Source organism: Ursus americanus, chromosome 2 (assembly GCF_024610735.1).
Source record: "Ursus americanus isolate L20-20 chromosome 2, mUrsAme1.1.p, whole genome shotgun sequence".
Taxonomy (NCBI): Eukaryota; Metazoa; Chordata; class Mammalia; order Carnivora; family Ursidae; genus Ursus; species Ursus americanus.
The window spans coordinates 37422509-37448225 of NC_142128.1; the positions used below are offsets into that span (position 1 = coordinate 37422509).

The following is a 25717-nucleotide window of genomic DNA, read 5'->3' on the forward strand; positions in this document are numbered from 1 at the left end:
CTTACTTAAAACAAAAAAACAACAGAACAGAAGTGCTGAATACTTACCTTTGCCCGCGTACTTAATGTAAAAGTTCGTTAGTTTGAGGGACGCCTGGGTGGCTGAGTCGGTTGAGCAGCTGCCTTTGGCTCAGGTTATGATCCCGGGGTCCTGGGATCGAGCCCTGCATCAGGCTTCCTGCTCAGTGGGGAGCCTGCTTCTCCTTCTCCCTCTGCTGCTCCCCCTGCTTGTGCTCTCTCTGTCAAATAAATAAATAAAATCTTTTAAAAAAAAAGTTTGTTTGTTAAAACATACAAAGTAGATGTTTAGTTTTTTGTTTGGGGGTTTTTTGTTTTGTTTTATAGTTTTGGCTGCTTAATATTGAATGTTTTTGCTCTTTAGGATGAATACTATCATTTACTGGCAGAAAAAATCTACAAGATACAAAAAGAACTAGAAGAAAAACGGAGGTCGCGTTTGCACAAACAAGGCATCTTGGGTAACCAGCCCGCCCTGCCGGCTCCCGGGGCACAGCCCCCAGGGATTCCACAGGCACAGCCTGTGAGGCCTCCAAGTAAGGACTTCACTTCCTTCTGCCAGCCCTCAGGCCGTTGGCTTGTTTCCACTTCTGGGTTTGGGGTGTATTTCCAAGCCTAGAGAACTATGTTCTCGGGGAGCCCGCACTTTGGAGGCTATGCTGCGGCCTTCCGCATTGGCCTGTGTTTGGAGAGGCCTCGTGAGGGTGTGCGGGCATCAGCATGCACAGTGCCTTCACACCTACGCACTGGTTTTCCCTTTAAGTTTGAAGTTCGGAAGGTAAAATTCCTTATTCCCAAATGAAGGATTATTTTAAATAAGCAGGTTTTTTCTGCCGTTGCAGACGGACCCATGCCCCTGCCAGTGAACCGCGTGCAGGTGTCCCAAGGTATTGACCTGTTGTTGTGAATCATGTTTTGGTTTAACATTCAATAGCCACAAAGTTATTTCGTCGTTCCTCTTCCCTCTGTATTTCTTTGTAGCTCCTTGTTAGTCCTTCCATTCCTTCTGATGATGATCGGAATTCAGGTCCACAGGCAGTGTGATTATCTGTGATATTTGGAAGTTAGGAGACCATAGGAAAGCTCTCCCAGGAGATCAGAAGTAGGGTTTAGCCTTTTTTTTTTTTTAATGGACAGGAGGGGCTATTACTCTTAGAAAGAGTCTCCTCGAAAAGCCTCGTTGGTGGGGACGGAAACTGTGCAAAGGCTGCAGAGGAGAGCGTTGAGCCAGCCCGAAGAGGGTTTGAGCTCCTCCTCAGGCCGGGGTTGCTGGCAGCTGGCCTGAACCACTTTCAAAGGTTCTTTCTCACGTTGAGATTCTATGGTATTTGTGGTTGAGATGGTCATTAGAGTTCGGGAGTTTGGGGGAGGAGCATTTCAAGGCTTTTACAGCTCTTGTCACATCGATACTTGAACAACAGGACATGTTTCCAGGTTGTGAAGTAAGGTGGTGACATTATCCAGGAGATTCCAAAGGTAGGCCTTGCTGCTGTGTGCAGAGTAGTCTAAGCAGGGGGAAGAGGTCTTTTTAAAAGTTGTGGTAGTCTTGGGGTCGTGAGTTTGAGCCTCACATTCGGTGTAGAGATCACTTTCCAAAGCTAAATAAAAAACTTGAAGAAAGTTGTGGTGATCTTAATTGCATACCGAAGAGGCAGTTTACCTAAACTGGTGTTTGGGAGAAACTTCAGGGACTTGTTTTGATGGACAGACAAGATATGAGAGTGAAGGAAACCAAGAAGTCAGGGAAATGGAGCCTTGAATGTAGCTGAATGCTGCGTAGGGGATGACATGGAAGATGGGGCTGATCTGGGATCTGAGGAGGGCTGTTGAGCAGGGTACCGGAAGAGTTTTATAGCAAAGCACTCATACCTCCCTTACCACCGCATCTCCGTCTATGTGAAGAGGGGCTCTTTGTGGTGCTGTTGCTCAGTACTGCCTTTTTCTCTTACATGAAATCCTCGAGGAGGGGGGAAGCTTATAGCCTTCCCAGAAAGTCCTCCTGTGCCCATCCAGGCACTGGTTTTTTTAGGGTGACATTTCTAGGTATCCTTGAAGGTAATGCTGAGGGAGGCACATGTTCTCTGAGATCTTCTCAGGTCTATGCCAGTGTTAAGGCGGCACCTCAAGAATTCTGTTAGATTCCCAGTGTAGGTCCTAAGACTTGCTTAAACCAGCATTGGTGTACATGCAGAGTTTACAGAGTATGGTGGGAAGTGAGGAAGAATGAGACACCACGGTCCAGAGACGTGTAGCAGCCGGTGAGGTGTCTTTCATAGTGTGACATTCCTGTGGGCTGTGGACACCCCTGGAAGGGGAAGGTAGCCACGAAAAGGAGAGCTTGCCAGTCTGGAAAGAGGAAGCTGGGATTGAGAATTGCTGACCCTTGGGCACTTTCTAAACACTTTACATGCTTGCAAAATTAAAACCATATTTTGAGTCTTATCCCAGTTTCTAACAATAAATGTAAACCTAGCCAAAGAGCCAGGAGGCCTGGGATGATGGGGCAGGCCTTCCTGCAGGAGAGGAGAAGGAAGCCATGTGCTCGGGAAGATGTTGGGGAGGCTGGCTCAGATGGGTGCCCTGGCCTTAGCCAACACCTCCTCCATGGAGAGTAGGAGCGCCTCCTTGGCGCCACCTCGTTCATTGGTGGTTGACCTGACTTTCTCTCTTGGTCTCCTCATGCTGCCGTGCCCCCACCCCACCAAAGCACTCTCACCACCGCCACGTCAGTACCATTTTTCCATATTTGAAAAGTGTTACATCGCCATCTTTTCTGAGTTCTTGGGTGATTTCTGTTGTATGTCTTGCATATGTGTTCCAACTTACTTTGCTTAGAGTTTGGCGAGCTGTAGCTCTGTTTTCCTGTGGGTGCCTTTTCTAATGAACCATTGTGGGTGCGTTTACAGGGATGAATTCATTTACCCCAATGTCCTTGGGGAATGTACAGTTGCCACAAGCTCCCATGGGACCGCGTGCAGCATCCCCCATGAACCACTCTGTCCCGATGAACAGCATGGGCTCCGTTCCCGGGGTAAGTGCTTCTGTTTGCCCCAGCTGTGCAGAGAAGGCCTTGCTCGACTAAGGAGATTTCTCTACACAGTGAAATTGTAGATCAAGGATCCTGTGGTGCTTGTTCATATGGATTTGGTTATGCTTCATTTACTTCATATCTCTCTCCCTCTCTTTGTGGTCTTCGTGACTACAAAGGAGAATTATTTGACCATTGTTTATTTTTATTGGGATGATAAATTCATAGGGACTTGTGACTGTGTGAGGAGACACAAGTTCTGAGGTTGGAGCAGGCAGTCTCAGATATGTCGCTCAGAGATGCTTGACAGCATCCCTTGACTCCTGGAGCTTATTACTCTCCTGAGGCTGCTTTCTTGACACATCAAAGAAGTCATAAAAGGCATATTTTGAACTTTAAAGTATAGCATGCTGATCTCTATTCAGAGATAAATTTGAAATTGGCTTCTTGGAGACCTTGCATGAGAAAGCACACAAAGTGCCTAGGAGCGAGAAGGTCTTAATGAGTGGTGGTTCTCTTCCCACAGGGAAGGGAGGATTCAGAGAGTTCTGTCTCTCCTAGTTTATCTTGAAGACTCTGGACCTTGTCCTCTGATCTCTTGCTGACGATTGTCTTTTAGATGGCCATTTCTCCTTCCCGAATGCCTCAGCCTCCAAACATGATGGGCGCTCACGCCAACAACATTATGGCCCAGGCACCTGCGCAGAACCAGTTCCTGCCACAGAACCAGTTCCAGTCCTCCAGTGGGGCGATGAGTGTGAACAGTGTGGGCATCGGTCAGCCGGCGGCCCAGACAGGCGTGCCACAGGTACCGTGCACCCGGGACGGGGCCCAGCTTCCTCCTGACTCGAGCGTGTCTCATTTCGCGGAGATGAGAATTCCAGAATACACATTTCAGTATTACGTATGAGCATCTCTTGATTTTTTTACCCCCATTTTGTTGTGTTATTTTTACCTTTTTTAGAATTACTCTTATCATCTCTGGGTGAACTTCATACCAAAGTGGAATGGATTGTGGTTTTTTGGTTCGTGGGCTTTGTGTTTTGGTTTTCGGGTATTTAGTTGTCATTTTCTTGGTTTTAAGTTGTGTGTTTTAAATTCACATGTGATCCTGAGAGACCTTAAATATTACAGAGTGAGGACAGGCCCCATGAACTCGGCTGGCGACTTGGTTGGTGTGTCCTATTGCCGGTCTCTTCGGGCATCCTGGGTGAAGTCTGATAACTGCATTGATTGAGTAGTTCTCTTCTTGTCGAATGTGTTTTTAATTATTCTGTTTAAAGCTGACGAGAACTATTTTCCATTCAGTTTAGTGCCTTTTTTCCCCCTTTGGAGAATTGTTAATTGTCATGCATGGAATCACTGTTGTATACACATGTGCATGTGTTTAGAATAGGCCGGATCTTCCCCTGGAAGACAGTATTCCTGTTCTCAGTTTTTACGTGAAGTAATGTTGAGAAAAGGTCATTGACTACACTACATTTAGTCACTAGATATTTATTAATTCTTCATTAACAGCAAACTTGTTCCTGTAAATATTTTCAGCTCTGTGGGCCGCAGCATCTGTTTTAAGTACTCAGCTCCCCTGTTGCGGAGTAGCCTTAGGCATATCCATTCACCCACGAATGAGTGGGCGTGGCTGTGTTCCCCTGAAACGTTCTTACAGGAACAGGCAGCTGGCTGGGCTGGACCATGGCTGTTAGTTTGCAGACCCCTGCTCTAGAGCAGTGATTTGGAATCGCTTTTTTTAAAAGTCCACAAATAATTGCAAAGTATGACCCCATTTGGAAATCACTTTACTGAAACATTCCAGTGTTTCAGTAACTCATTTCTTGAAAAAAAAGAGAAATAGCTTTTTCAGTGGTCTAAGCTGTGGGTAGATGTCTTGGAGCATAAAGCTAGTAAGCTGAGTGGATATGTGTTAGTTTAAGCCAGAGGTTTCAACAGTTCTATAAATCACAGGATGAGAAACATTCCATAGCATTAATTTTACTGGAAAGCATGTGTTATTTTAAATGTACATCTGGGTGAAGTTTTACAAATGGCACATTCCCTTAAAACCAGCAGACCTCACCAAGAAACCATGGTTAGGTTTTCCTGCATTTAATTCTTCAAATCTGTTGCCACGTTTTCCCTTGGGGAAATAATTTTAACAAACTCTGTTCCCTCTATTAGGGACAGGTGCCTGGTGCTGCTCTTCCTAACCCTCTGAACATGCTTGGGCCCCAGGCCAGCCAGCTGCCCTGCCCACCAGTGACACAGTCACCGTTGCACCAGACGCCACCTCCTGCTTCCACGGCCGCTGGCATGCCATCTCTCCAGCACCCGACGGCACCTGGGATGACCCCTCCCCAGCCAGCAGCTCCCACCCAGCCATCGACTCCCGCGTCGTCTTCCGGGCAGACTCCCACCCCGACTCCCGGCTCAGTGCCCAGTGCTAGCCAAACCCAGAGCACCCCTACGGTCCAGGCAGCAGCCCAGGCCCAGGTGACCCCACAGCCTCAGACCCCAGTCCAGCCCCCGTCTGTGGCCACCCCGCAGTCATCACAGCAACAGCCGACACCTGTGCACGCCCAGCCTCCTGGCACACCGGTGAGCCCGCAGTCTGCCTTTGGGCGGAGAGACTGCTGATCGAGAACATCTCCATAAAAATAAATCCTGTCGCAAAGTTGCCTTAGTGTTTTGGTGCAGCCCCGGAAAGTATCTGTCCCCTAATCAAACCATATGAGCTGTATTTTGTTTCCGACGTGGGCTCCAAAGGCCATGTTTGTGTTTGGCAGGACATGACTTAAGAGTACGTTCTGTGATTAAACGAGTTTTCAGAAATCAGTAGTTATAAAGAAATCATACGTGGGTCCTCTGTCTGTACATAGGAGCCATGTGTTCCCCCTTATCTGTCCTAGGTGGGTGTCCTCTGAGTTACAGTAGTTTTTCTCTTAACATTCTGAGGATATGGTAAACAAGTCACGTTCCTAATTGCATGTGCTTTGACTTGCCTGTCAGCCTTATTTCCAGACCTGGAGCCTTTTCTTCTCAGGATAAAATGGCAGACCCAGGTTAGCACTTCCTGTGGCTCGTGTCTGCCCCCCTCCCCCCCCGTCCTCTGTGGACCTGCGTGCTGGCAGTGCCCAGCTGTAGGCTGCCCGCTCGCCACCCCCCACACCCCGCCCCAGTTACCACTGAAATCTTCACGTCCGTTTTCATATCAGCCTGACTTAGAAACTATTCTTCCCCCCGAAATACATTAACTTTATTCTTAGGGACTGAGGATATTTATTTATAAAATATCAGAATAAATCTTAACACCCCCAAGATAACAGTACTGTATGTATTTCTCCACAGGGAGTGTATTTATTATTTATCCTTATTTTATATTTCTTATTTTTAAATAAGATTCCTTTGTAATTTTATATTCCCTTTTGTTTATTTAAATTAGAACTCTATGAGGCAGGGGAACCTGGATGGCTCAGTCATTTGAGCATCCAAGTTTTGTTTTGGTTCAGGTCGTGATCTCAGGGTCGTGGGATCAAGCCCCGTGTCGGGCTCTGAGCTGGGCACAGTGTCTGCTTGTCCCTCTCCCTCCCCCTCTGTCCCTCCCCTGACTTACCAATGTGCTTGGGCTCTCCCTCTCTCTCCAAAATGGATAAATAAAATCTTTTTAAAAAAACAAAAAACAAAAAAACACAACTATTAGTAAGACTTTGAAAAGCGAGAATTCTTGTGGTGGTTCCTTACCTTGATGTTTGCTTACTCTCCCACCGCTAACACCACCACTGCCCCTGCAGTTATGACAGGCAAATTACACGTTCTTGTTCCGTGTAGGCTCTTTCTCCCCCTTCCTACATATGCACTTCTGTATCCATAATTCAGCCTTTTACAATAAACTTTAATGGCCTTATTGGAAGGAATTAATTTTGACTTAGGTAGAAACTTCCAGAAAATAGTCTTATATCAAAATGTGGAAAGCCCTGCTCTTCCATCTCTGGATTCTTGGTAGGAAGTTCTTTGTTTTTCTGCATGATGTTGACTTCCTCTGGGACTCCCGTTTTAAATTTTGTGTTCTGCAGGTCTCTCAAATAGGGATGTCTTTTAGGTTAGTGTTGAGAAATGTTAACATGAAACTGTATGTTGAGTGAAGAACAGAGTTTAATAGCATTTCTGTTGTCTTATTAACGGAGATAAATAATTTTGGTTTCTCCACAGCTTTCCCAGGCAGCAGCCAGCATCGATAACAGGGTCCCCACTCCTTCCTCGGTGGCGAGCGCCGAAACCAACTCCCAGCAGCCAGGACCCGATGTACCAATGCTGGAGGTGAAGGCAGAGGTCAAGACCGAGGACACTGAGCCTGACGCCAGTGAATCCAAGGGGGAGCCTGGATCTGCGGTAGGTGCCGTTCCAGGGCGTGAGCAGATGTGCAGCACACAGAAGTGCCACTGAGGTGTCTAAGGGGAGACACCATGGGTCCTCCGTGGATGACACTGCTTTTTGCTTTGATACCCTGTTTGATTACGGGTTCAGAGAGGATATAGGTTAAAAGTAGAGTGGTTATTTTGGGGTATTAGGTATGGGTTTTACTTTATTTTGCTAGAAATAAGAATACTGGTTTATATTTTAAATGACTGAACCATCCAGTGACTTTTCACTGCCGTTCTTCATTCCTACGTAGTGGTACACTGCACAAGGGTGTGCTCGTTCACTAATTAACCTGTAGCAAAAGTTGGAAACTGGATCCGGCCCCATAGACATGTTTTGTTTGGCTCACATAATATTTTTAAAAATAAGGAATTATAAATACAACTGAATTTCTGGCTTTTCTTTGAAGATGAGAAGCCCTGTCAGCACTCTGCTTGCATTCCTATGGCAGCAGTCTGGGTGGTAGCCTCTGCCGTGGCCTCGAGATGGGGCTCGGGCTCTCCAGTTTGCCAGAGCCTCCGCTCCCCCCTGCTGGCTCACACACCTCCTGCTGCATCGTTTACTTCACCTGCCTGGCCCTCTGCGCAGTTTGGTTTTTCCCCAATTTTCAGGGAGATTCTTGTTCCAAACTAGGAGTACCTGTATGTGAAACTGCTGAGCAGGTGATGAAGCCTGTGTCTGCAGTGTCGTTTAAGCACTCTAGCATGTGAAATTTTTAAATCAGGACTCTAATTGCAGGGGTGCTCTATGAAGGCAACTCACTGGGCCCCAAATGCTCCGCTCCTCCTTGGGGGAGAGGACGGGATGGTAAATGCGGCTCTGAGTAGGGGACAGTTTGACGAGCCCAGATAAATTGTTGAGAGACTTCCACTGATGCTGAGTTAGAGTAAAGGTCTTTGATATTCACACATCATTATCTGTAATTCTGTTTTTCTCAAGATGATGGAGGAGGATCTACAAGGATCTTCTCAAGTTAAAGAAGAAACAGACACAACAGAACAGAAATCAGAACCAATGGAAGTGGACGAGAAGAAACCGGAAGTCAAAGTAGAAGCTAAAGAGGAAGAAGAGAACAACGCTAATGGAGCTGCCTCTCAGTCAACGTCTCCCTCACAGCCACGCAAAAAAAGTAGGTCGTGTTTCCTTGAACTTTTCAGCTGTGCTCGTCTTCCACCATGTTGTGATTATACAGTGCGGGTTAAAAGCTAAAGCTTCTATCTTTTCTGCCTGCCATTCCCCAAGTTTTACCTCTTGAGAAATGACAGGGAGCTAGACTCCAGCCCGAGGACCCACAGGGCTTACGGTGGGAATGAAAAATGAGCCGTGGCTCTGAGGGGCAGCCCAGGAGCACATCTCTCCTATGAGCTGTCACTGACTGTAGGGCCAGAGTAGAGGAGGCATCTGAGTCCTTGTGCCTGCCGAGGAGCTTGGGCTTTCTTTCCTCAGCAAGCTGTGGACAACCACTGTTAGATTTGAGCAGGAGATTGACCGAAAGCTGTGCTACGGAAGTCACCACCGTGGCAGCACACGTGCGCACTGTTACAGATGGGAAACTGTGCCCACAGTGAGCAGTGGAGTAGGCCCCAGTGGCCTCGGGCAGCGGGAGGGCCGCAGATAAGTGAAGATGCTTTGGGCTCTGAGATGTGTGGGCTCAGCCAGCCTTGCAGAGGGAGTTGAAGGGAACCCATTGGAGGTTCCAACAGAGAAGGAGGTCAACAGGGTGTCAGAACATTGTTAGGTGACCCTTGCAAATGGGGAATGTGGCTCAGAAAGTTAAGGGCTGCTTGTGGCACATTTGGGAAAGACAACAGAGAAGCATGAGAGGCTGATATTGTATAGTTTTGCCACTGGGAGGGAGAACCTACAGAAGCTTTCGAGCTTTTGGTCTCACACCTGTTTATGCTCCTAAAAATTGAGGACCCCAGAGTTTTTATTTTTATGGATTATTTGTCGCCATTTATTTTATTAGAAATTTTAAAAACATTCATTTAACAAATCTGTTACGTGGCATCCATGAATAACACATTTTTATGAAAAACAAGTTTCCCACAACAAACGGAGCAGTGACAGTATTTTCTTTACATTCTTGTGACTTGGAGATGTCAGCGAACGCGGCTGGATTCTCATGCTGCCGTCTCTGTTGTGCTGCGATGTTTGGTTCCTGTCCCTGAAGACAACCCCGCCCCACGCAGATAGGCGGTTGATAAAGAGTTAAGAGCCTTTTCAGATCATTGTGGGTGTTCCTTTGTAGTACTACACCAGAACTCAGCAAGTGCAGGCTTCCTAAAGATTAATTTCGGTGTGAAGTCCGGACGCACAGCTCTGGACTTAGGGTTTGGTGGACTAAGTCCTTTTTTTTTTTTTTTTTTTTTTTTTAAATAACATGATCCTTTGGTCATCTTGGAATTTGACTCACGAGTTAACAGATTTTCCAGATGTCACTGTACAATATTTTTAAAAATCACATTGATTAATATCAGTTTGAATCTCCTCAAAAAAGTCTTGGAAATTTTGGGAGGCTGTCAGACTGATGTGACAGATACAAGTTCTCCAAATTCTAATTTTGATGTAAGTCCAAACTTTATCATTGGCAGCAAATACTGTCAGTTGTCCTTGGTGTAACTGGCCCACTTTGTTTCTTTTTGGGAAAACGTCTGCCACATCCCCAGATCTGAATAACCATAGCTTGTCTAACCCTCTTTGCCCCAGTCTTACGTGCTCTGTGCAGAAAAGCAGCAACCTCCGCTCTCAGCTCTGCATGCACGGGCGCTTTCTCTCAGGACTGCCAGTGCATGCAGCGGGGCTGCTGGGTGCCAGCTTCCCGTTTAGTCATACGAAATCAAGACACGTAGCCAGGGGTTGAGAGCATGGTGACGACTGATGCGGCTTTGGTGCCGCTGCCTGTGTTGTTGCGCAGTGCAAGTGACTTTCCTCGTGGTTCCTTTTGCCCATTTGTGCCGACGTCAACACTGCACCAGGCTAATGATGGCCTAGTGTTATTGTGAAACTCGTTTTATGATATGGAAGTAAATTTGATTGCACAGACCCTTAGAAAGGGCCTGGAGCAGTGCTGGAACTTTCTGTGATGACAGGAGCATTACATGTCCGTGCTCTCCGTGGTTGTCACTAGCCACGTGTAGGTCCTGAGCACTTGAAATGTGACAAGTGTGACTGAGGAAGTGATTTTACATCAGGCCGGTGGCTAAAGACAGGAGTTTGGAGATGTTTTTTCCTCGGCATAGCTGTTTTCAACAAATGTGTAGTAATGAGCGACTGACCAAAGTGACATGCGTGCGAGGTTGCCACTAGGAGGTGATGGGCCTGCAGCAGGCTCGGCACACGCTCTGTGAGAGCCGCATCGCTCCCTCAGACTTCGTGCGCCAGAATGTCTTTGGTGCTGTGAAAGCCAGCGCCGACAATGTGTGAGCAAAGGCGCGTAACTGCCTTCTAACAAACCTTTATTTTTGGAGACTAAAATTTGATTTCATGTATCATGAAATATTATTCTTTTCTTTTTTTCCCAGCCGTGAAAAACACAAAAACCAATCTTAGCTCACTAGCTGTACAAAGGCAGGTAGCTGGCCAGATTGGGCCAGTGGGTCCAAGTTTGCTGACCTCTGGTCTAAGAAGAAAGAAGAAGCTATCGATTAAAGAATTGTTTTCTTGGAAAAGAGTTATTCAAAGAAAACCAAATGCTACTCCATTTCTGTAAAAACAGAAGAAAAGGAGCTAGCTGAAGGCAGGATGTGTGTGTGTTTCATGAGGCTCCTGTGGGGCGCATCTGCTCACGGGCCCCCAACAGCGGTCCTAGCTCTGAAGTGGGGTGCAGCAGAACACAAGTGTTCTTTCACAGACCTGCCTCTTGCCTTCATAGGTTGTTACACACATTTTCCCTGGTCATTAAAACTCACTGGGCTTTGTATGAATGTATCGTCTTGAATGTATTTGGCAGCCAGTGTTTATCCTGGGATTGGTGACAACAGCAAGTGTAGTAGGAAACGGAGTGACTTAAGGGGTGGAGGGAATGGGCGTTGGTAAATATAGGCAGGAGCGATTCAGAAGTTTTGGGGAAAATACTTGATTTTGTTTCTGTGTACGTTTGTTTGTGAGCTTGTCCCAGGTGTCTGAGTTTACTTCATCCAAGGACAGACAAATTTCATCAGAGGAAGGAAGGCCCCCATCCAGGGAAACTGCTTTATTATCACCCATTGGATCAAGGAAGCAGATTTGGGAGTTAGCTTCATTTTCTGTTCCAACACAGTTTTAATGTCGGAAACCCTTTTATTGAAGAAGCAAACTTGTTAGTGTGGTATTTAGCCTTGTGACATAGAAGCAGTTTTAAAACCCTAATGTAATGATGTTTTCAGAAGCCCTGAATTGTAGTTTGAGAACGTCTGTGAACTCTGTGGTGAATGAGAGCCCTTGGGAGTCGCACAGCTTAGGGGGTCGCGGGGGTGGAGATGATTGGGGCCTTCCAGAAGCAGGCCAGGCTTCCATTTGAAATGTGATGGATGAGGGGTCCGAGTGCTTATAAGTAGTGTCACTTCCTGTTTTCTAACTATAGTCTTTAAGCCGGAGGAGTTACGCCAGGCTCTGATGCCAACCCTCGAAGCGTTGTATCGACAGGATCCGGAGTCCCTACCTTTTCGGCAGCCTGTAGACCCCCAGCTCCTAGGAATTCCGGTAAGTTAACATAGTGAAAATAAAGCCTTACCAGCAATACTCAGAATATCCATGTTTTATCTCTGAAAATTGGGTAACAAACCCTTGTTTTGAAGATTTTTCTCCTATAAAAAAAACTTCTCTGTCAAAGCAGTAATACACCTTTGTCTCATTGATTGGAACGTGTGTTTCCCCGCCTGTTCTGTCAGCCGTGGGGGTCCATGGCAGGGGTGCACCGCCTGCTTGCCTTGGCGCACGGCCTCCGTAGCCCCGTTGTCCATCTGGGGCTTTGTGTGAGCCTTCGTCTGAAAGGGGGAATTTGGAGAACTGGCAGACCCCAGTGAGAAAGCATGTGGGCCTTGTTCTGATATCTCTGGGGAGTCTTGTAAGGGCCCTGGCGGCCCCATGGGTTTCTGTTGAGCATTGTCACTATTTTCGTTTCTGTTCTTGTGTTTGTCTTGGAATTTTATCTTGTTTGCCAGGACCAAGAGTAAATCTCTAAAAAAAAAAAAACATAATGTCTGATAAATGTGCTTACCATTTTATTTCAGTGGATTAAAATCCGTATTTTAAAAATTCTATATTAAAAAAAAAAATTTTAACCCATTCTTTTATTAAATAATATATTGATATTATTTTGCCCTTAACTTTGCCTTTGAAATAATTTGGTCACACTTGACAATACTAATTACAATTTTAGATAATAAAATCAGAGGAAGGTCAGAGATCGTTTGCTCCTTAGTTACCATTTGTTACTATTAAAAACGGAAGTTGTTCTGGAGCTGATTATTTCTATTTTGTTTTTTAACATAAAGCTGGTACATAAGGCTGGCATTTGGTATTTGGGGGATCCACTAGACTGAGCCTATTTTGTCTTTAAGGATTATTTTGACATTGTGAAGAATCCCATGGACCTTTCCACCATCAAGCGGAAGCTGGATACAGGGCAGTACCAAGAGCCCTGGCAGTATGTGGACGATGTCTGGCTTATGTTCAACAATGCCTGGCTCTATAATCGTAAGACGTCGCGGGTCTATAAGTTCTGCAGTAAACTTGCAGAGGTCTTTGAACAAGAAATTGACCCTGTTATGCAGTCCCTTGGATATTGCTGTGGACGAAAGGTACAGTTTAAACTTCTTCTGGAAAGTGAACTTCCCTGGTTAATCCAGCCAGAGAGGGTATTATGTATTATGAAGACATGATAGACTTACACATTTTAGCCACACTGTGTGCTGGGAAGGACCCAGGTGGGGTCTGGGCTTTTGTAAAAACAGTTGATTGCCTGAAGCCACGTAATGGATGATCAAAGCCAGAGGTGCTTACTGGGGAAGACCTTGGGTTATGCCTTTCTGGATGCCCCTGCGTCCATTTATCTGTCTGTAAGAAATGTCTCTTGGCAACCGATTCTGTCACATCGAATCCAAAAATGTCTCTAAATAGCTGTGAAAATTGTTAGAAAACTATCCCGTGCACTAACGGAAATATTTTACTAGCTGAATCTAACCCTCCGTAGTGAACTAGAACATTATGTGACAGTAACTAGGATATATTTTTAGTATTTTCTCCTTTGTTTTTGCAGTATGAGTTTTCCCCACAGACTTTGTGCTGCTACGGGAAGCAGCTGTGTACAATTCCTCGTGACGCTGCCTACTACAGCTATCAGAATAGGTAAGCACCGAGCCAGCGTTCTGAGTTAACGGGACAAAAGGAAGGTCTTAGGGCAAGGTGTCTGATCGTAGCACATTATTTCTGGGCACATTATTTCTTTTCTGAAGTTCTGATGAAATGGACCACAGTTTCAGTGCTGCTTAGTCACTCAGATAGGCCCACGGTCTCTTATTTTTAAAGCACGCTTTTGCAGTATAAAAATTTAAGCTCAAAACTGCTCAAAATGTAACCAGATAAGAAAGAGTCTGGAGGTGAGAGTAAGTCTAATAAAAGGTTGACTTAGCTTTTTGAAGATCTCAGTAATGTGGATATATTGCATTTTACTATTTGACATGTAAGTATTTGCCCTGATAACTTGGCCTGGACAGTCTGATAGAAAGATTTGAATTAGTGATAATTTATCTAAAAAAGTACTAAAAGCTTTAGACTTAAAGAGTTTTTGTTTTAATTAATAGCACAATACTGAATGAGCATTCTTGTTGAGTTCCACATGAACTCCCCTGTCACAGGATGGCCGTTTCAGGGTTTTAGGAGTGAGGTGTCCTCGAGAAATCTTTGCCATTCTCTTGAAATGTGGAGATGGCTGAATGTCCTGTCTTAAGCAGAAGAGAATGGAAATAATATTTTTTGTTGCTCATTTGCCATACAAATACAACTTCCACAGTTGGGGGGGTTGAAAATTAAATTTAGTTGTATCTGTTGCTTCTCGTGGCTCCATGTTGCCACAGCGTGAGGGCATCATGCCTGGAGGCACCAGTGGTAAATCTCGGTCACATGCAGCAGTTGCTTTGCCTCGTGTTAGGGACAGGCGGTGAAATGTGTGTGACCAAGGTGCCGCTTTGGGTTCGAGTATTAAATGTCTGCATTAGGGTTTGATATTTTGATTACTTGATCTTGTCTGCTTACCGTGATTACATATGTCCTGTTATTTCGAGGAAGATAAGTAAAGGGCATTTTGTTATTATTTGTTCAGGCCTGAATAATTTGGAATTTTGAAATATTTGTCTTCTAATTATGCTTTTAAAGGACTTGAATTTTTTAAAAATACCTAATCATATTTACGATATGATTATCGTATTTACGATATGATACGTAAATATGATAATCATATTTACGATACTCCCATCAAAATCCTACTTAAAAAGAGAGGTAGAGGAAACTGTTGACCTAAAAAGTGTCTCAAGGAGAGATTTCTAAGCCCTGCCCAGCCCACTCGTCCTGGCTCCATGGCAGAGTGAGACGCTGGTGCTTGTTCTGGGGGTGACAAGAGTGTAGCCCTGTACCCCTGCCCTAAAAATAACGTTCACACCTGGAACTTACTTCCTATCTCAGTTTCCTCTTCTATCGATAGGAACGTCTGAAATAATACCACAATCCCTTCGTGATAGAATCGCTCCTGTGGTGACACGTACTGTTCTTGGGGTTCTGGCCCCTCCAGTGAGTTTTAGCCCCATGACGTTCAGCACATCCCATAACGTATCAAGTTTAACCTTCTTGTTCTTGATACGGGTGCAGTAACACCTTCCCTGACAACCTCAGTTGTCACTTTCCATGAAATAATGAACGGGAATTCACTTTGGAAACTTTTATGTGCCAGGCAAAAATAAAGCTCTGAAACTTCCAGAGAACAGATTTCAGTTAACTATTCCCTGAAAAATCCCCCTGCTAGTGGATGCCCAGCCTGGTTTGGGTCTGGAAGGAAGAACAGACAGCAGGTTGTTTGCCACCATTTCTAAAGTTTGGGGCCTTTTCACTGTCCTCGGGTCCGTTGAGACCCTGCCTTTGCTGATTTGCACAGATTTTGGCCATTTTTAAGTAAATAGAGTTGATATGATCAGGCTCTCCAATAGGGGCTTATGCGCAGAGTGCAAACACAGGGTTGCTTTGAAAGCTCTGAAATGTCCAGTTTTAGTTTTGTGTAGAACTTTATCTTTACTGAACAAAAGTAATATATTTTTCTTATGAGTAGAGACATAAATAAAGGAGTTCTGTTCTATAAAGGATACATTTTTCAGGTGTAGGCATGCTGCTTCTTAGCCAAGTCTTGCAAGGTGTGCTTCCTAGAAAGCTGTACTTGGAGAGGTTGACAATGGTGTAAGGCTAAGAAAGCAGTGGCCTAACTACGATGAGCGTCCTAACTGCTTACACTTTTATTCGCATCTTTGACTACTTAGGAACACCGGTGTTGTCATAACTAATGTTTTGGCACTTATGGTCCTAAACTGTTTGGGCATTTCAAACAATAGAAAGTCCTACAGACCATTTGAACAAGTGAAACTAATATATAAACTAGCATATGAATATATTTTCACTTGTTTCCGTGCTTTGAAAATTTGAAAGTAACTCATGTTGGGAAAACTGCTATATAGATTTTCCAGATACTATCTTTAGATATCCCAGTTATTTCTATATATTCATACGGTACTTAAAACAATCTGCATTTGAAAATTTACTCCATGCATTAAATTACCTTTATAGATAAACTGTGCAGTTACATTGTGCTAACTTTAGGTACCCAGATGCACATCATCATCGGATTATGTGAAATATTTCTCCTTTGCAATTCCATATTCATCAAATTGCTTCCTTCACACAAGGCTAATGTCAGCAAGGCTCTCGAGATTGAAAAGTGACTTTCTGAACCATTCTGTATTTTTAGGGTGAATAAAGTTTGGACTAGGTAATAATGTGGGGGCATTCTGGCATTCCCATCTGTCCCCCACTGATTGCCAAGGCGGTTTCAGCAGACTTGACCAGTGGGTGGCTGTGCCCCTTCTCCAGACTGTCCCCAGCTCTCCGGAGGGCACCTAAGGGAGGGCTGGGCCTTCCCCTCCCCTTCTCAAACCCCAGCAGATTCGATTCTCCAATGTCTCTGCTAGCTCTGTGACAGGCAGTAGAGCGTGTTAACTCTCTCTGTGCCTCCCACTTTCTAACCCTGAGGTTCTTTGCAGGTGAGAGCTAGTTACACACCAAGACTGTAGGCTTCCACAACTGCAGGGGCTGCCCTTGAGCCATCAGTGCTGCGTTCTGGGCTGGTTTCCACCACTAGAAAATGGTGGGCTTAGGATTCTTGTTTCCTGGGTGTTCCTGGGCTTGATATCTTGCTTGAATAAAAGCTAGGAGTTGGTCCAGGATTTTAAAGCCATTTTCTCTCACGTGTAATTATCATGGTGATTTCGTTTCTAGATGAGTTCAGCTTTTCACTCACCTGCAGCGGCTATACATTTGGTGATAAAATGAGTTGGAACACTCAAGTCCAAGTTTTATTTTCAAAGGGAGACACTTGGTGTTAAGGGGGATATCTTTTTTGCATATTGCCCTGGTCACCCCTGAATTGGGTTATGGTTTCTGTACTTTAATTCTTTTGTGCCAGTGATGATCACGCCCTCCTGCACATGGAAGTTCTTTTTACCACGTGATTTCAAGGCTTCGTACGCATATTTACAAACAGTGAACAGCCAGTTGATTCAGGAGAACATATAGATACAGATATTTTTAAACAGCAATGTTTATCTGTTTGTTCCTGGTCAGAGTTTTTAATCTTGGCAGAATTCATTGATCGAATCGTCCTAAATAAGCTGGTTCCAGAAGAAACTTTCATTAATCCAGTTGCTACCCACAGTGACTCTGTCGTGTTCCTCCTCAGCAAGCTAAAAGATGGGGCCATTTTGAGATGGGTGCATGCTCTGCAGTGTCGTGCTTTTAATGGACTCTGTGTTTAGTCAGAGAAGTACAGCAGACAAAATGCTCAGTGCGTTTAACTCAGACTAGAATTAGAACTTGAGGGGGACTGACCTGAGCAGTAACGGAGGCAGACCGTCAGGCAGGGGCCTGAGCCTCCGTCCTTTGCAGCCGTGTGTGCGCGTGCGTGAGTGACCCTGCAAGCTGCCGCGTGCCCTGCGCGTGTCCGTGCGGTGTGGCGCTCCAAGTCTCGTCACAGTGTCTTTAACACTAATCCTCGTGGCATCTTGTAGACGTAGTTTTGAGCACTAAAACCACATTTGACTGTGCTGCTGCCACTGCCTTAAACTCCTCCTCTCCGCTTGTACAGTTCACCTCCATCCGGCCTGTTTATTTTTACGGTATTCCTGTGTGCCCATCTTGTTTTATGCAGCACCAGCCTGCATTTTCGTTGATTTCTCATGCTTGTCCTTTCCAAACATTTAATAGTTTTTAATTGTTCTTATTTGATACTTCAAGCCCAAGCTCCATATTATCTTTCAAGAAATTGGGGTGATGGATAATTTCTCAAATGCAGATTGTGCTTTAAAGATCAACTCTCTAAATTTGCTTAACTTGGATTGTCACCAAGTCAGAGCTGTTAATCACTGAGGATCTCAGATTGGTGAACGATTGATCCCATTACCAAAAAGTTTAAACCAAAGCTTAGAATTGAATTTTAAAAGTCTTTAAGATTGTTCATGGATTTACATATATTGTATTGTTTATACAATATATCACAGCTTGTTTCCTCTGTACATTCGTACTGATAAATGGCTGGAAAGTCTTTGACCCCGACTGCATTTCTGTTAAATGTTTGTCTAGAATATGGATTTGGTTTCATTTGTATTATAACACAATTAACTAAGTGATTAACATGAGAAAAATAACAGGAAAAAATTAAAACCAGTTCTGTGTGCTCAATATTTTTAGTACCTTTAAAGATCTGGCTTACTACCGGAAATAAAATCTGTGAATTGCTGTCAAGCATAAATTTGCCGTTTTGAAAAATAATTGCTTTTTTAAGGCCTTTGTCAGACTAATTTTGTTCAAAAGTGAATTTTTTTCCATCGCAAACCCTGGAGTTATATTTTATTTTCTCTAAGTAATAACAAAAGTCAAACTCCTAAATTGAGGCTCCTTGCGATTCTAGTATTAACAACTCCTTGAAAACTGCTCTTCGGAGCTGGCCCAAGCCCAGCCGTTGTTAGCGATGATGGCCTGTGATGTGTGCAGTGAGACCGAATGCTAATCAAGCTTTGCCTTGGCTTTCTGCTCTGTGTTGTCTCGGTGTTTGCGTCTTACCTCTATGTCTGTGCTATCTGTTCCCTTCCCTGTTCTCTAATCCTGCCCTTCCCCACCTGCCCCTGTTCCTTCCATTGTCCTCACTGACCCATCAATCAACCAACAACGCCCCCCCTTCGTCGTGGTGATCTGCCCTGCTCTGATTGGTGGCTTCGTTGCTTGGGTGGCTGTGTGTTATGATGGACCAGTTCACCCAAGTATGGCCTTCTTGCTGACAGGTATCATTTCTGTGAGAAGTGTTTCACAGAGATCCAGGGGGAGAATGTTACCCTGGGTGACGACCCTTCACAGCCCCAGACGTAAGTACTATCCTGTCATTTTTCTCGGGGTTCACTCTTAATTGTTTTTCCCTCTTGCCCATGATTAAAAGGGAAGTTCCTCTGCCGATCTGACTGCTGTGTGGTGTGTTTTTCATACTCACGACACCCACACTTATACTTGGGGAGTGCAGCTCTTGAGCTGAGCACCAGGCCCACCTCCACGTTCTCCCCTCCTTTTAAGGCCGTGATGCTACAGCCCCCACTGCAGTTCACTGGTCTCTCTCAACCTTGCTCCACCTCTTCCTTTAAAACACTTGCCTTTTCCTTCTGGTGGTCCTCCTCCATTTGGGGGAATTGTAAATTTTCAGTTACATCTCAGAAACCAGTTCACCCTTTTGACAGAACTGCCAGTAGCGAAAAATGAATCTTGCATACATACCCCCTCTTGAGCCTTCATCCCATCTTCCACTGAAACCTCTGTCCTGGAAGCCACAGAGCCTGTCCTAGAACACAGACAGTGAGACCCCAGAGTGGAAACATGTCTCCTTCCTTGCTGGAATGGTGCCTCTTGCTCACGTGCTCTGGCGTGCACAGGCATGAGTTGGTTCATTGATTCCTTCACTGAGTTCACCTTTGAGTGGTCTCATAGTCAGAATGTGGCCAGAAAGAGTAAATCCAGCAACTGAATGGTCAACCCCTTTACATGCTTGAGATACCAAAACCCGCCAGCCACCATGCCTACCCAGGACTGCCAGCATTTTGTGTTCTCTCTTTTCTCCTGACTCTGCCGTGATTTCTGCCGTGTGGGGAAGTCTGCTCGTGTGACCGTCCCCACAGGCAGAAGGGCTTCCCACCGGAGCGGCTTCCAGCAGTCTAGGACCGTGCACTTCACGTTTCCTCTATCCAAACACAGAACAAACCGCAGCCACTCATGAGACACACAAACTGAAATGCCTGAAATGCTACATACTCATTATTTTTATATCCCTTGTAGTCTTAATTCTTTGATCCAATTATGTGATTGATAATTGGATTATACAGTTCCATGAATCCGAAATAATTCATATATACACTGATCATAACAAAAGGACAGTATAGAAACCAGGTCTTCAGTCCTTTAAGAATAAATAAAATATCCCCCAGTAGATGCTGATCTTGTGTCATCTAATTCTATTATAATTAGAAGAATTGATTATGCCAGTTATCCATCAGATCGAGGAGCCATTCACCATGCAGATTTGATTGAAAATTTATAGGTTTGGATCTCATAGTAAGTGCTGGTGGTAGTTGGGAGGAAATATCCCAAGGCAGATAGAGAAAAACAGATGGTAGTGCTTTCGTGGAGATAAATTTTATATGCTCATGCCATCATTACTTCTACTTGAGATTTCGGCTGACCATTATTTACTTCTTATTTGAAAAAGTAGTTACCAAATAATATCCCACAGACCCTGTAGTTTAGACTCAGCAGATAAATTTAGTTAATTAACGTTTCTCTTTTTTTTTTCTTTTTTTTTTTTTTTAAACAAGGACAATTTCAAAGGATCAGTTTGAAAAGAAGAAAAATGATACCTTAGATCCTGAACCGTGAGTAGATAGTGATTTCTTTCTCACTTTTGGATTTTAGTTTCCGATCTGGAAAATCCCTCCTTGTGACTGGCCTGCAGGAGAAGGCACTGTTGGAACATTGGAAATGTGTTGCCCTGGGTGGGATTTTTTGTATAAAGTTATCTCAGATACGGATTCTTTTTTAACTCAAACCAAACGTGTGTCCCTGTAGCGTGCTCTCTAGCTAGTGAATTTCAGCAGCGATAAGGTTAGGTGGATGTTCTGGTTCTGTCAGAACCTCTCTGAGAAGCTGGTCATCATTGTTACTGAGAAGCTACTTAGCGTTCAGGGTGACTTCAGGGACTAAAGGTAGGAAGATTGATGGAGGACCTAATCTCACTTAAAGGGAAATTTCAGGAAGAAAACCTCTTAGGAACGACGCTCTAAAAATAAATAGCAGGAATCAGTGAGGGCGCTTCATTTGCCAAGTTTGCTTTGTGATCATCCCTAAAGAGGCTTCAGAGCCGCCTCCGTGGGGTGGTCCCTCCAGGTCCCCAAAGCCAGATCCTGAGAGCACCCAGTGTGTGTCGATGCCCATTGTGCTGTGTCACTTCAGGAAGGTGAGCACAGGCTCCAACGCCGCTGGAAGGTTGGGTGCCAGGAAATAGGTCCTGCCTCCCGTGTCCCCGACGCCCCAGCTCTGGGGAGACCAGATGCTGCAGTGAAAGACCAGGGCCTCATTTTGAAACTGGGCTTTCCTACTGGGAGCTCACGTGGTTAGGAGGGCACGCTCACTGCAGGAGCTCCGGGTTGCACCCCGTATCTTTTGTGACCAGTGGAGTGTCTCTCCTGATTGTCCCATGTCCCTGTTCACATTATGTCCCCCTACTCAGCTTTGCAGTTTCACTTTTCAGTTTCAAAATAAAGTACTTCGAAATACTAGGCACCAATGTAGGGAATACACAGATGAATGAGGGGGCTCCCTCCTTCTGCTCTTTGTCTTCTGGTAGAAGAGGTAGATGGATCATAGCACACACAGTAAGGTGCTCCAGGGATGGAAGGCTTGGCCTGTGTTGAGTGGCATCCTGCAGAAGGGGACACTCGTCTGGCAGCAGGTGCGGGGCGGGGGTGGGCAGAGCATTCTAGGCACAAAAACGCAAAAGAACACAGGATGTTCGACAACACTGCAGGTCAGCTCAAGGCCTTGGTGGGTAGGGAACGTGCATGGAGTCCCACAGGGCGAGCAGGTGGAAGGTCCTGGCTGAAGGGCCACTCACACTGTTCTTTGACATGTAGTTTTCCTCCTAAATGTGCTGGGGAGGTTTTGAAGGACTGTTGGTTTCTGTTATGGAAAGATCATCTGGATCTATGAGGTGGATTTACCAGGCGAGGAAATGACTTTGATTTCTAGTTAGGAAGTAGGGAAGCTAGTTAGGAGACTGAGAGCAACAACTCAGGCAGAAAGTGGGAAGTTGAAGCTTGACCTAAATAGAGAAGGGCCTCTTGGTCCAAGAAGCTGCACCATGGGAGTGAGAAGGGCCAGTCTAGGTGGCCTGCCAAGGTGCTCCTGTGGGAACCGGAAACGCGGGAATGGCAGCCAGCCACTTGGTTAATAATAGGTTCGCGGGGGAAGGGGGGGCTGAAATTCAAAATTGATAGAGTCGGGTCTAGAACATGCTTTTTTCTTGTTGTTGTTTTTTGTTTTGTTTTGGATAGTCCTCTTCCCTGACGTAGGAGGAAAGAGTTGAGAGTGGAGGGTCTCTGGAGGGGGCACAGAAACAGAGGGAGGTATTGCCTGCTGACCCTTTCAGTTCTTAACATGGAGGATGAGCTCCGCTCCTGAGTTTTCAGAGAAGGAGCTGGTTGGGGGTGAGGCCGCACTAGAGGAAGGAGCAAGGTCTGGAGCAGAGCAGCCACCATATGGGGCGGGGGTGGGGAGGTGGCAGCAGCACAGGGTTGCCAAAGAGTGCTAGCTGGACGGTGAATTAGGCAGCAGTGCTACACTGGTGTACATGCTTTGCACATATGTGTCCTTTCCCCTCTGGACCAAACAGGAGCAGAGTAGCCGCCGTGGGTGGGGGCGGGGGAGGTGGTTAGGCTGGATCTGTGGTTGAAAGCTTGCTCAGCAGGGGCAGTGGTGAGAGTGTGCATAACTGATAGGAAGAGCCAGCACCCAGCAGAGTTGGGGGGAAGTGTGGTACTTTCTAGTCTCTTAAGCCTTCCTCAAGGCGTACGTTGTGGTGGTAAGGGAGTGGCTGAAAAAATAGGTTTTGACGTCCATGCATGTTGGCAACTAAGATTCCCAAATGAGGTGACAGGGCCCAGGTGAGGCAGGGTGGGGGCTGCGACAGATGGTGAATGGCCTGGTGCAGCCCTGCTCTCCGGTGCTTACGTGAATAAAGGCCGGCATTTACCAGTCAGTTTGACACTTCCCACCTTTGTAGCTGACTCCGAGCACATGCTTCCTGGACCTAGGCTTAGGAGCGAGTGTTTCTGACACTGGAAGCCTTGTTCTCTGTTACTTGAGGCAGTTTGGGCATGTGCGGTCACCTAGAGCAAGCAGTGGTCTTGAAGATGCATAGTAATGTCAGAAATACTGGCCTGTAAAATACACCTCTATCAGAGCAGTTTTTGAAAGTAACATTTCTGGTTGCAAAGGAGATTGGAAGAAGCAAGGGATAGGCATTTGTACAGAGAACTGGAGGAAGTCCGCTCTCTCGTAGGAAGTATCATACCGCTGTGACTTGATCTTGGAGTTGTGAGTTGGAGCCCCACGTTGGGCGTCGAGCTTCCTTTAGAAGAAAAAATAAAGCACAATGTGGCTGGATCAATCAGCAGAAGCATTAACACCACAGATACAGGAAGTGATCCAGAGGACGAGGTGTGAACACGGCACACGCTACACAGGCAGCCCCCACGCGTGTTTCCGTGTGCGTCAGAGCGCACTCTCTTTGTCTTCCAGTTTTGTCGATTGCAAGGAGTGTGGCCGGAAGATGCATCAGATTTGTGTTCTACACTATGACATCATTTGGCCTTCAGGGTGAGTCGTTTCCTGGTGAATTCCTGTGATCTTGGAGGAGGGAAAGCATCTCTGCCCGGCTGGAGGGAGGGGCGTGCTGCCGGGCATCCACCGCTGCTGTCAGCAAGAGCTCCAGAGGGAAGCCGGGTGGCAGCCGGTTCTCAGTTTATTTACATCCTAAGTATTTGCCTGCTTTAGGGATTGTAGACTCAAAGCAGGCGGCCTCTTCACTTGAGAACAGTGATGCCAACGAAACGCGTGCGAGCCGCGTGTCACTGGTTTGGCAGCCTAGACTCTCTTATACACTCTGATCATACCCATTCTTTTTTTGCAGCTTTGTGTGCGACAACTGTTTGAAGAAAACTGGCAGAACTCGGAAAGAAAACAAGTTCAGTGCTAAGAGTAAGTTGTGGAAGGGCTTCTGTCTCCCCATCTGCGTGTGAGGGGCTTGTCCCCCTTCCCAGTCTTCCTGCAGGTCCTCTCCGCATGCAGCCGTGGGGCTTACTTGTGTGAGGCTCTGTAGTGTGAGTTTACCTTCCACACTTCATACTTGTCTGGTCTTACCCCTCCATGGAATCACCGGGCGTGATCTTTACGTGAAAACTAGCTTTATGGTCAGTCCATGTTTTAAATGAAAGTTTAGAAAGCTCAGATATATCATAAAACTTTGTAAATTCTGAGAGAGAAAATTTGTCAGCGGATCCTTTTAAATAGCTCAGAAATAAGACCCCCCTCCCCCAACATACACATCCCCCCACACCGACTCTGACATCCTGTCGTGACCAGCATGCTCAGCCCTGGGCACCTGTGGGGCGGGGACTGGCCCATCGGCTGCCACGGCCCCTGGCCTGCTGGAGTCGGCCACCGCCAGCCAGGGCTGGCAGAGCCCAGTCTGCACGAGGACTTGTGAGGGTTGCTGCTGCATTTAGGGCAGCTGCTGGTGTCTCTCCACATAGAGAGCAGCCTGTTGCCACTCCAAGGAACTCTTCCTGGGTAGTCTTGACTCTTTCAGAGATAGCGTTCTTTTCAAAAGTGTACAGTATGATCGTTGTCGGCTTGGTTCTCGAGGGCTAGGGGCCACTTGCGCAGCATGACGTCCCTGAGCTGTCCTTTGCTGAGTTCACAGCGACCCCGAGTAAGAACGCCACCTGCAGTGGGGCCTTTACAGGTCGCTTGTGCGGCGCTGCCTGCAGCTGTCACCTGCCATCTGAGGAGCAGAGAGTGGGAGCGAGATGGGATGGAGAGAGAGATCCCACACCAGGGGGAGGAAAAGGGGGGGGCAGGCAAGGAGGAAGTCATTGCTAATTCAGGGACAGACTGTCATTACCAAAATCCACAGTTATCCTATAACGTAAGCTCATACTTAAAAAATCTTTTGAAATACTGATAAACTCACAAATTATTGTAATATTTCTCTTCAGATCAGGGTTTCTCAACTGAGCCACCATTGACATTCAGGGCCAGATAATTCTTTATTTTGGGGCTGTCCTACGCTTTCTAGGATTTTAAGAGCATCTCTGGCTGCTACCCACTAAACGCCAGTGACACGACCGCCACTCCCATGAGTGGTGACCTTCAGAAATGTCTCGGACATTACCAGATGTTCCCCTGGCGGGCACAGTTTCTCCCAATGAGAACCCCTGCTTTAGAGGGTCCATTTGGAGTGAGATCACTAAACCAGTCAACAAGCTAGAAATACTTTCCTGGGCCAGAGCCTCATCCCCAGAACACAATTGCCAGGAGATCCAGGCCTGGGTCAGAGAGTAGTTGCAGCTGGCAGTGGATGGGGGCAGAAGAGCCCAAAAGTGTGCCTGCGACATGAGCCTTAGGGTGAAGATGTACAACACTCACTGACAGAAGAGAACTTTGGATGTCTGGCCACCCAGCGTCATTTGGTGCGGACGTGTGGGCACAGCCTTCGAGAGAGTCTAAGCCGCAAAGGACGGGCCGCCGCATTCGCATTCGTACCAGCCCCGTGTGGCTGACGAGTCACTGAAGGACGGTCAGCAACGGACCGTTCCCCTCCACCCACCACCCCTCCGTACCTGACACCCTGCACTGCACCCAGCCCAGCCAG

The 25717-nt window shown here is 46.1% G+C and overlaps 1 protein-coding gene across 5 annotated transcripts in view; it reads left to right on the forward strand.

Moving 5' to 3' along the window:
* The window catches only part of CREBBP (CREB binding lysine acetyltransferase), a 123044-nt gene that overhangs the window by 83656 nt on the left and 13671 nt on the right, over positions 1–25717 (forward strand). For 3 of the 5 annotated variants that reach the window (XM_045784439.2, XM_087871018.1, XM_087871008.1), the window contains 14 exons: positions 382–553; positions 860–904; positions 2924–3048; positions 3665–3853; positions 5221–5637; positions 7249–7428; positions 8398–8587; positions 12023–12141; positions 13002–13241; positions 13700–13788; positions 19032–19112; positions 20604–20660; positions 23584–23661; positions 23975–24042. In XM_045784439.2, coding sequence (XP_045640395.2) covers positions 382–553; positions 860–904; positions 2924–3048; positions 3665–3853; positions 5221–5637; positions 7249–7428; positions 8398–8587; positions 12023–12141; positions 13002–13241; positions 13700–13788; positions 19032–19112; positions 20604–20660; positions 23584–23661; positions 23975–24042 — 2050 coding nt within the window. The remainder of the gene's footprint in view (positions 1–381; positions 554–859; positions 905–2923; positions 3049–3664; positions 3854–5220; positions 5638–7248; positions 7429–8397; positions 8588–12022; positions 12142–13001; positions 13242–13699; positions 13789–19031; positions 19113–20603; positions 20661–23583; positions 23662–23974; positions 24043–25717) is intronic. The other 2 variants (XM_087871016.1, XM_087871025.1) reach the window with 2 other exon arrangements.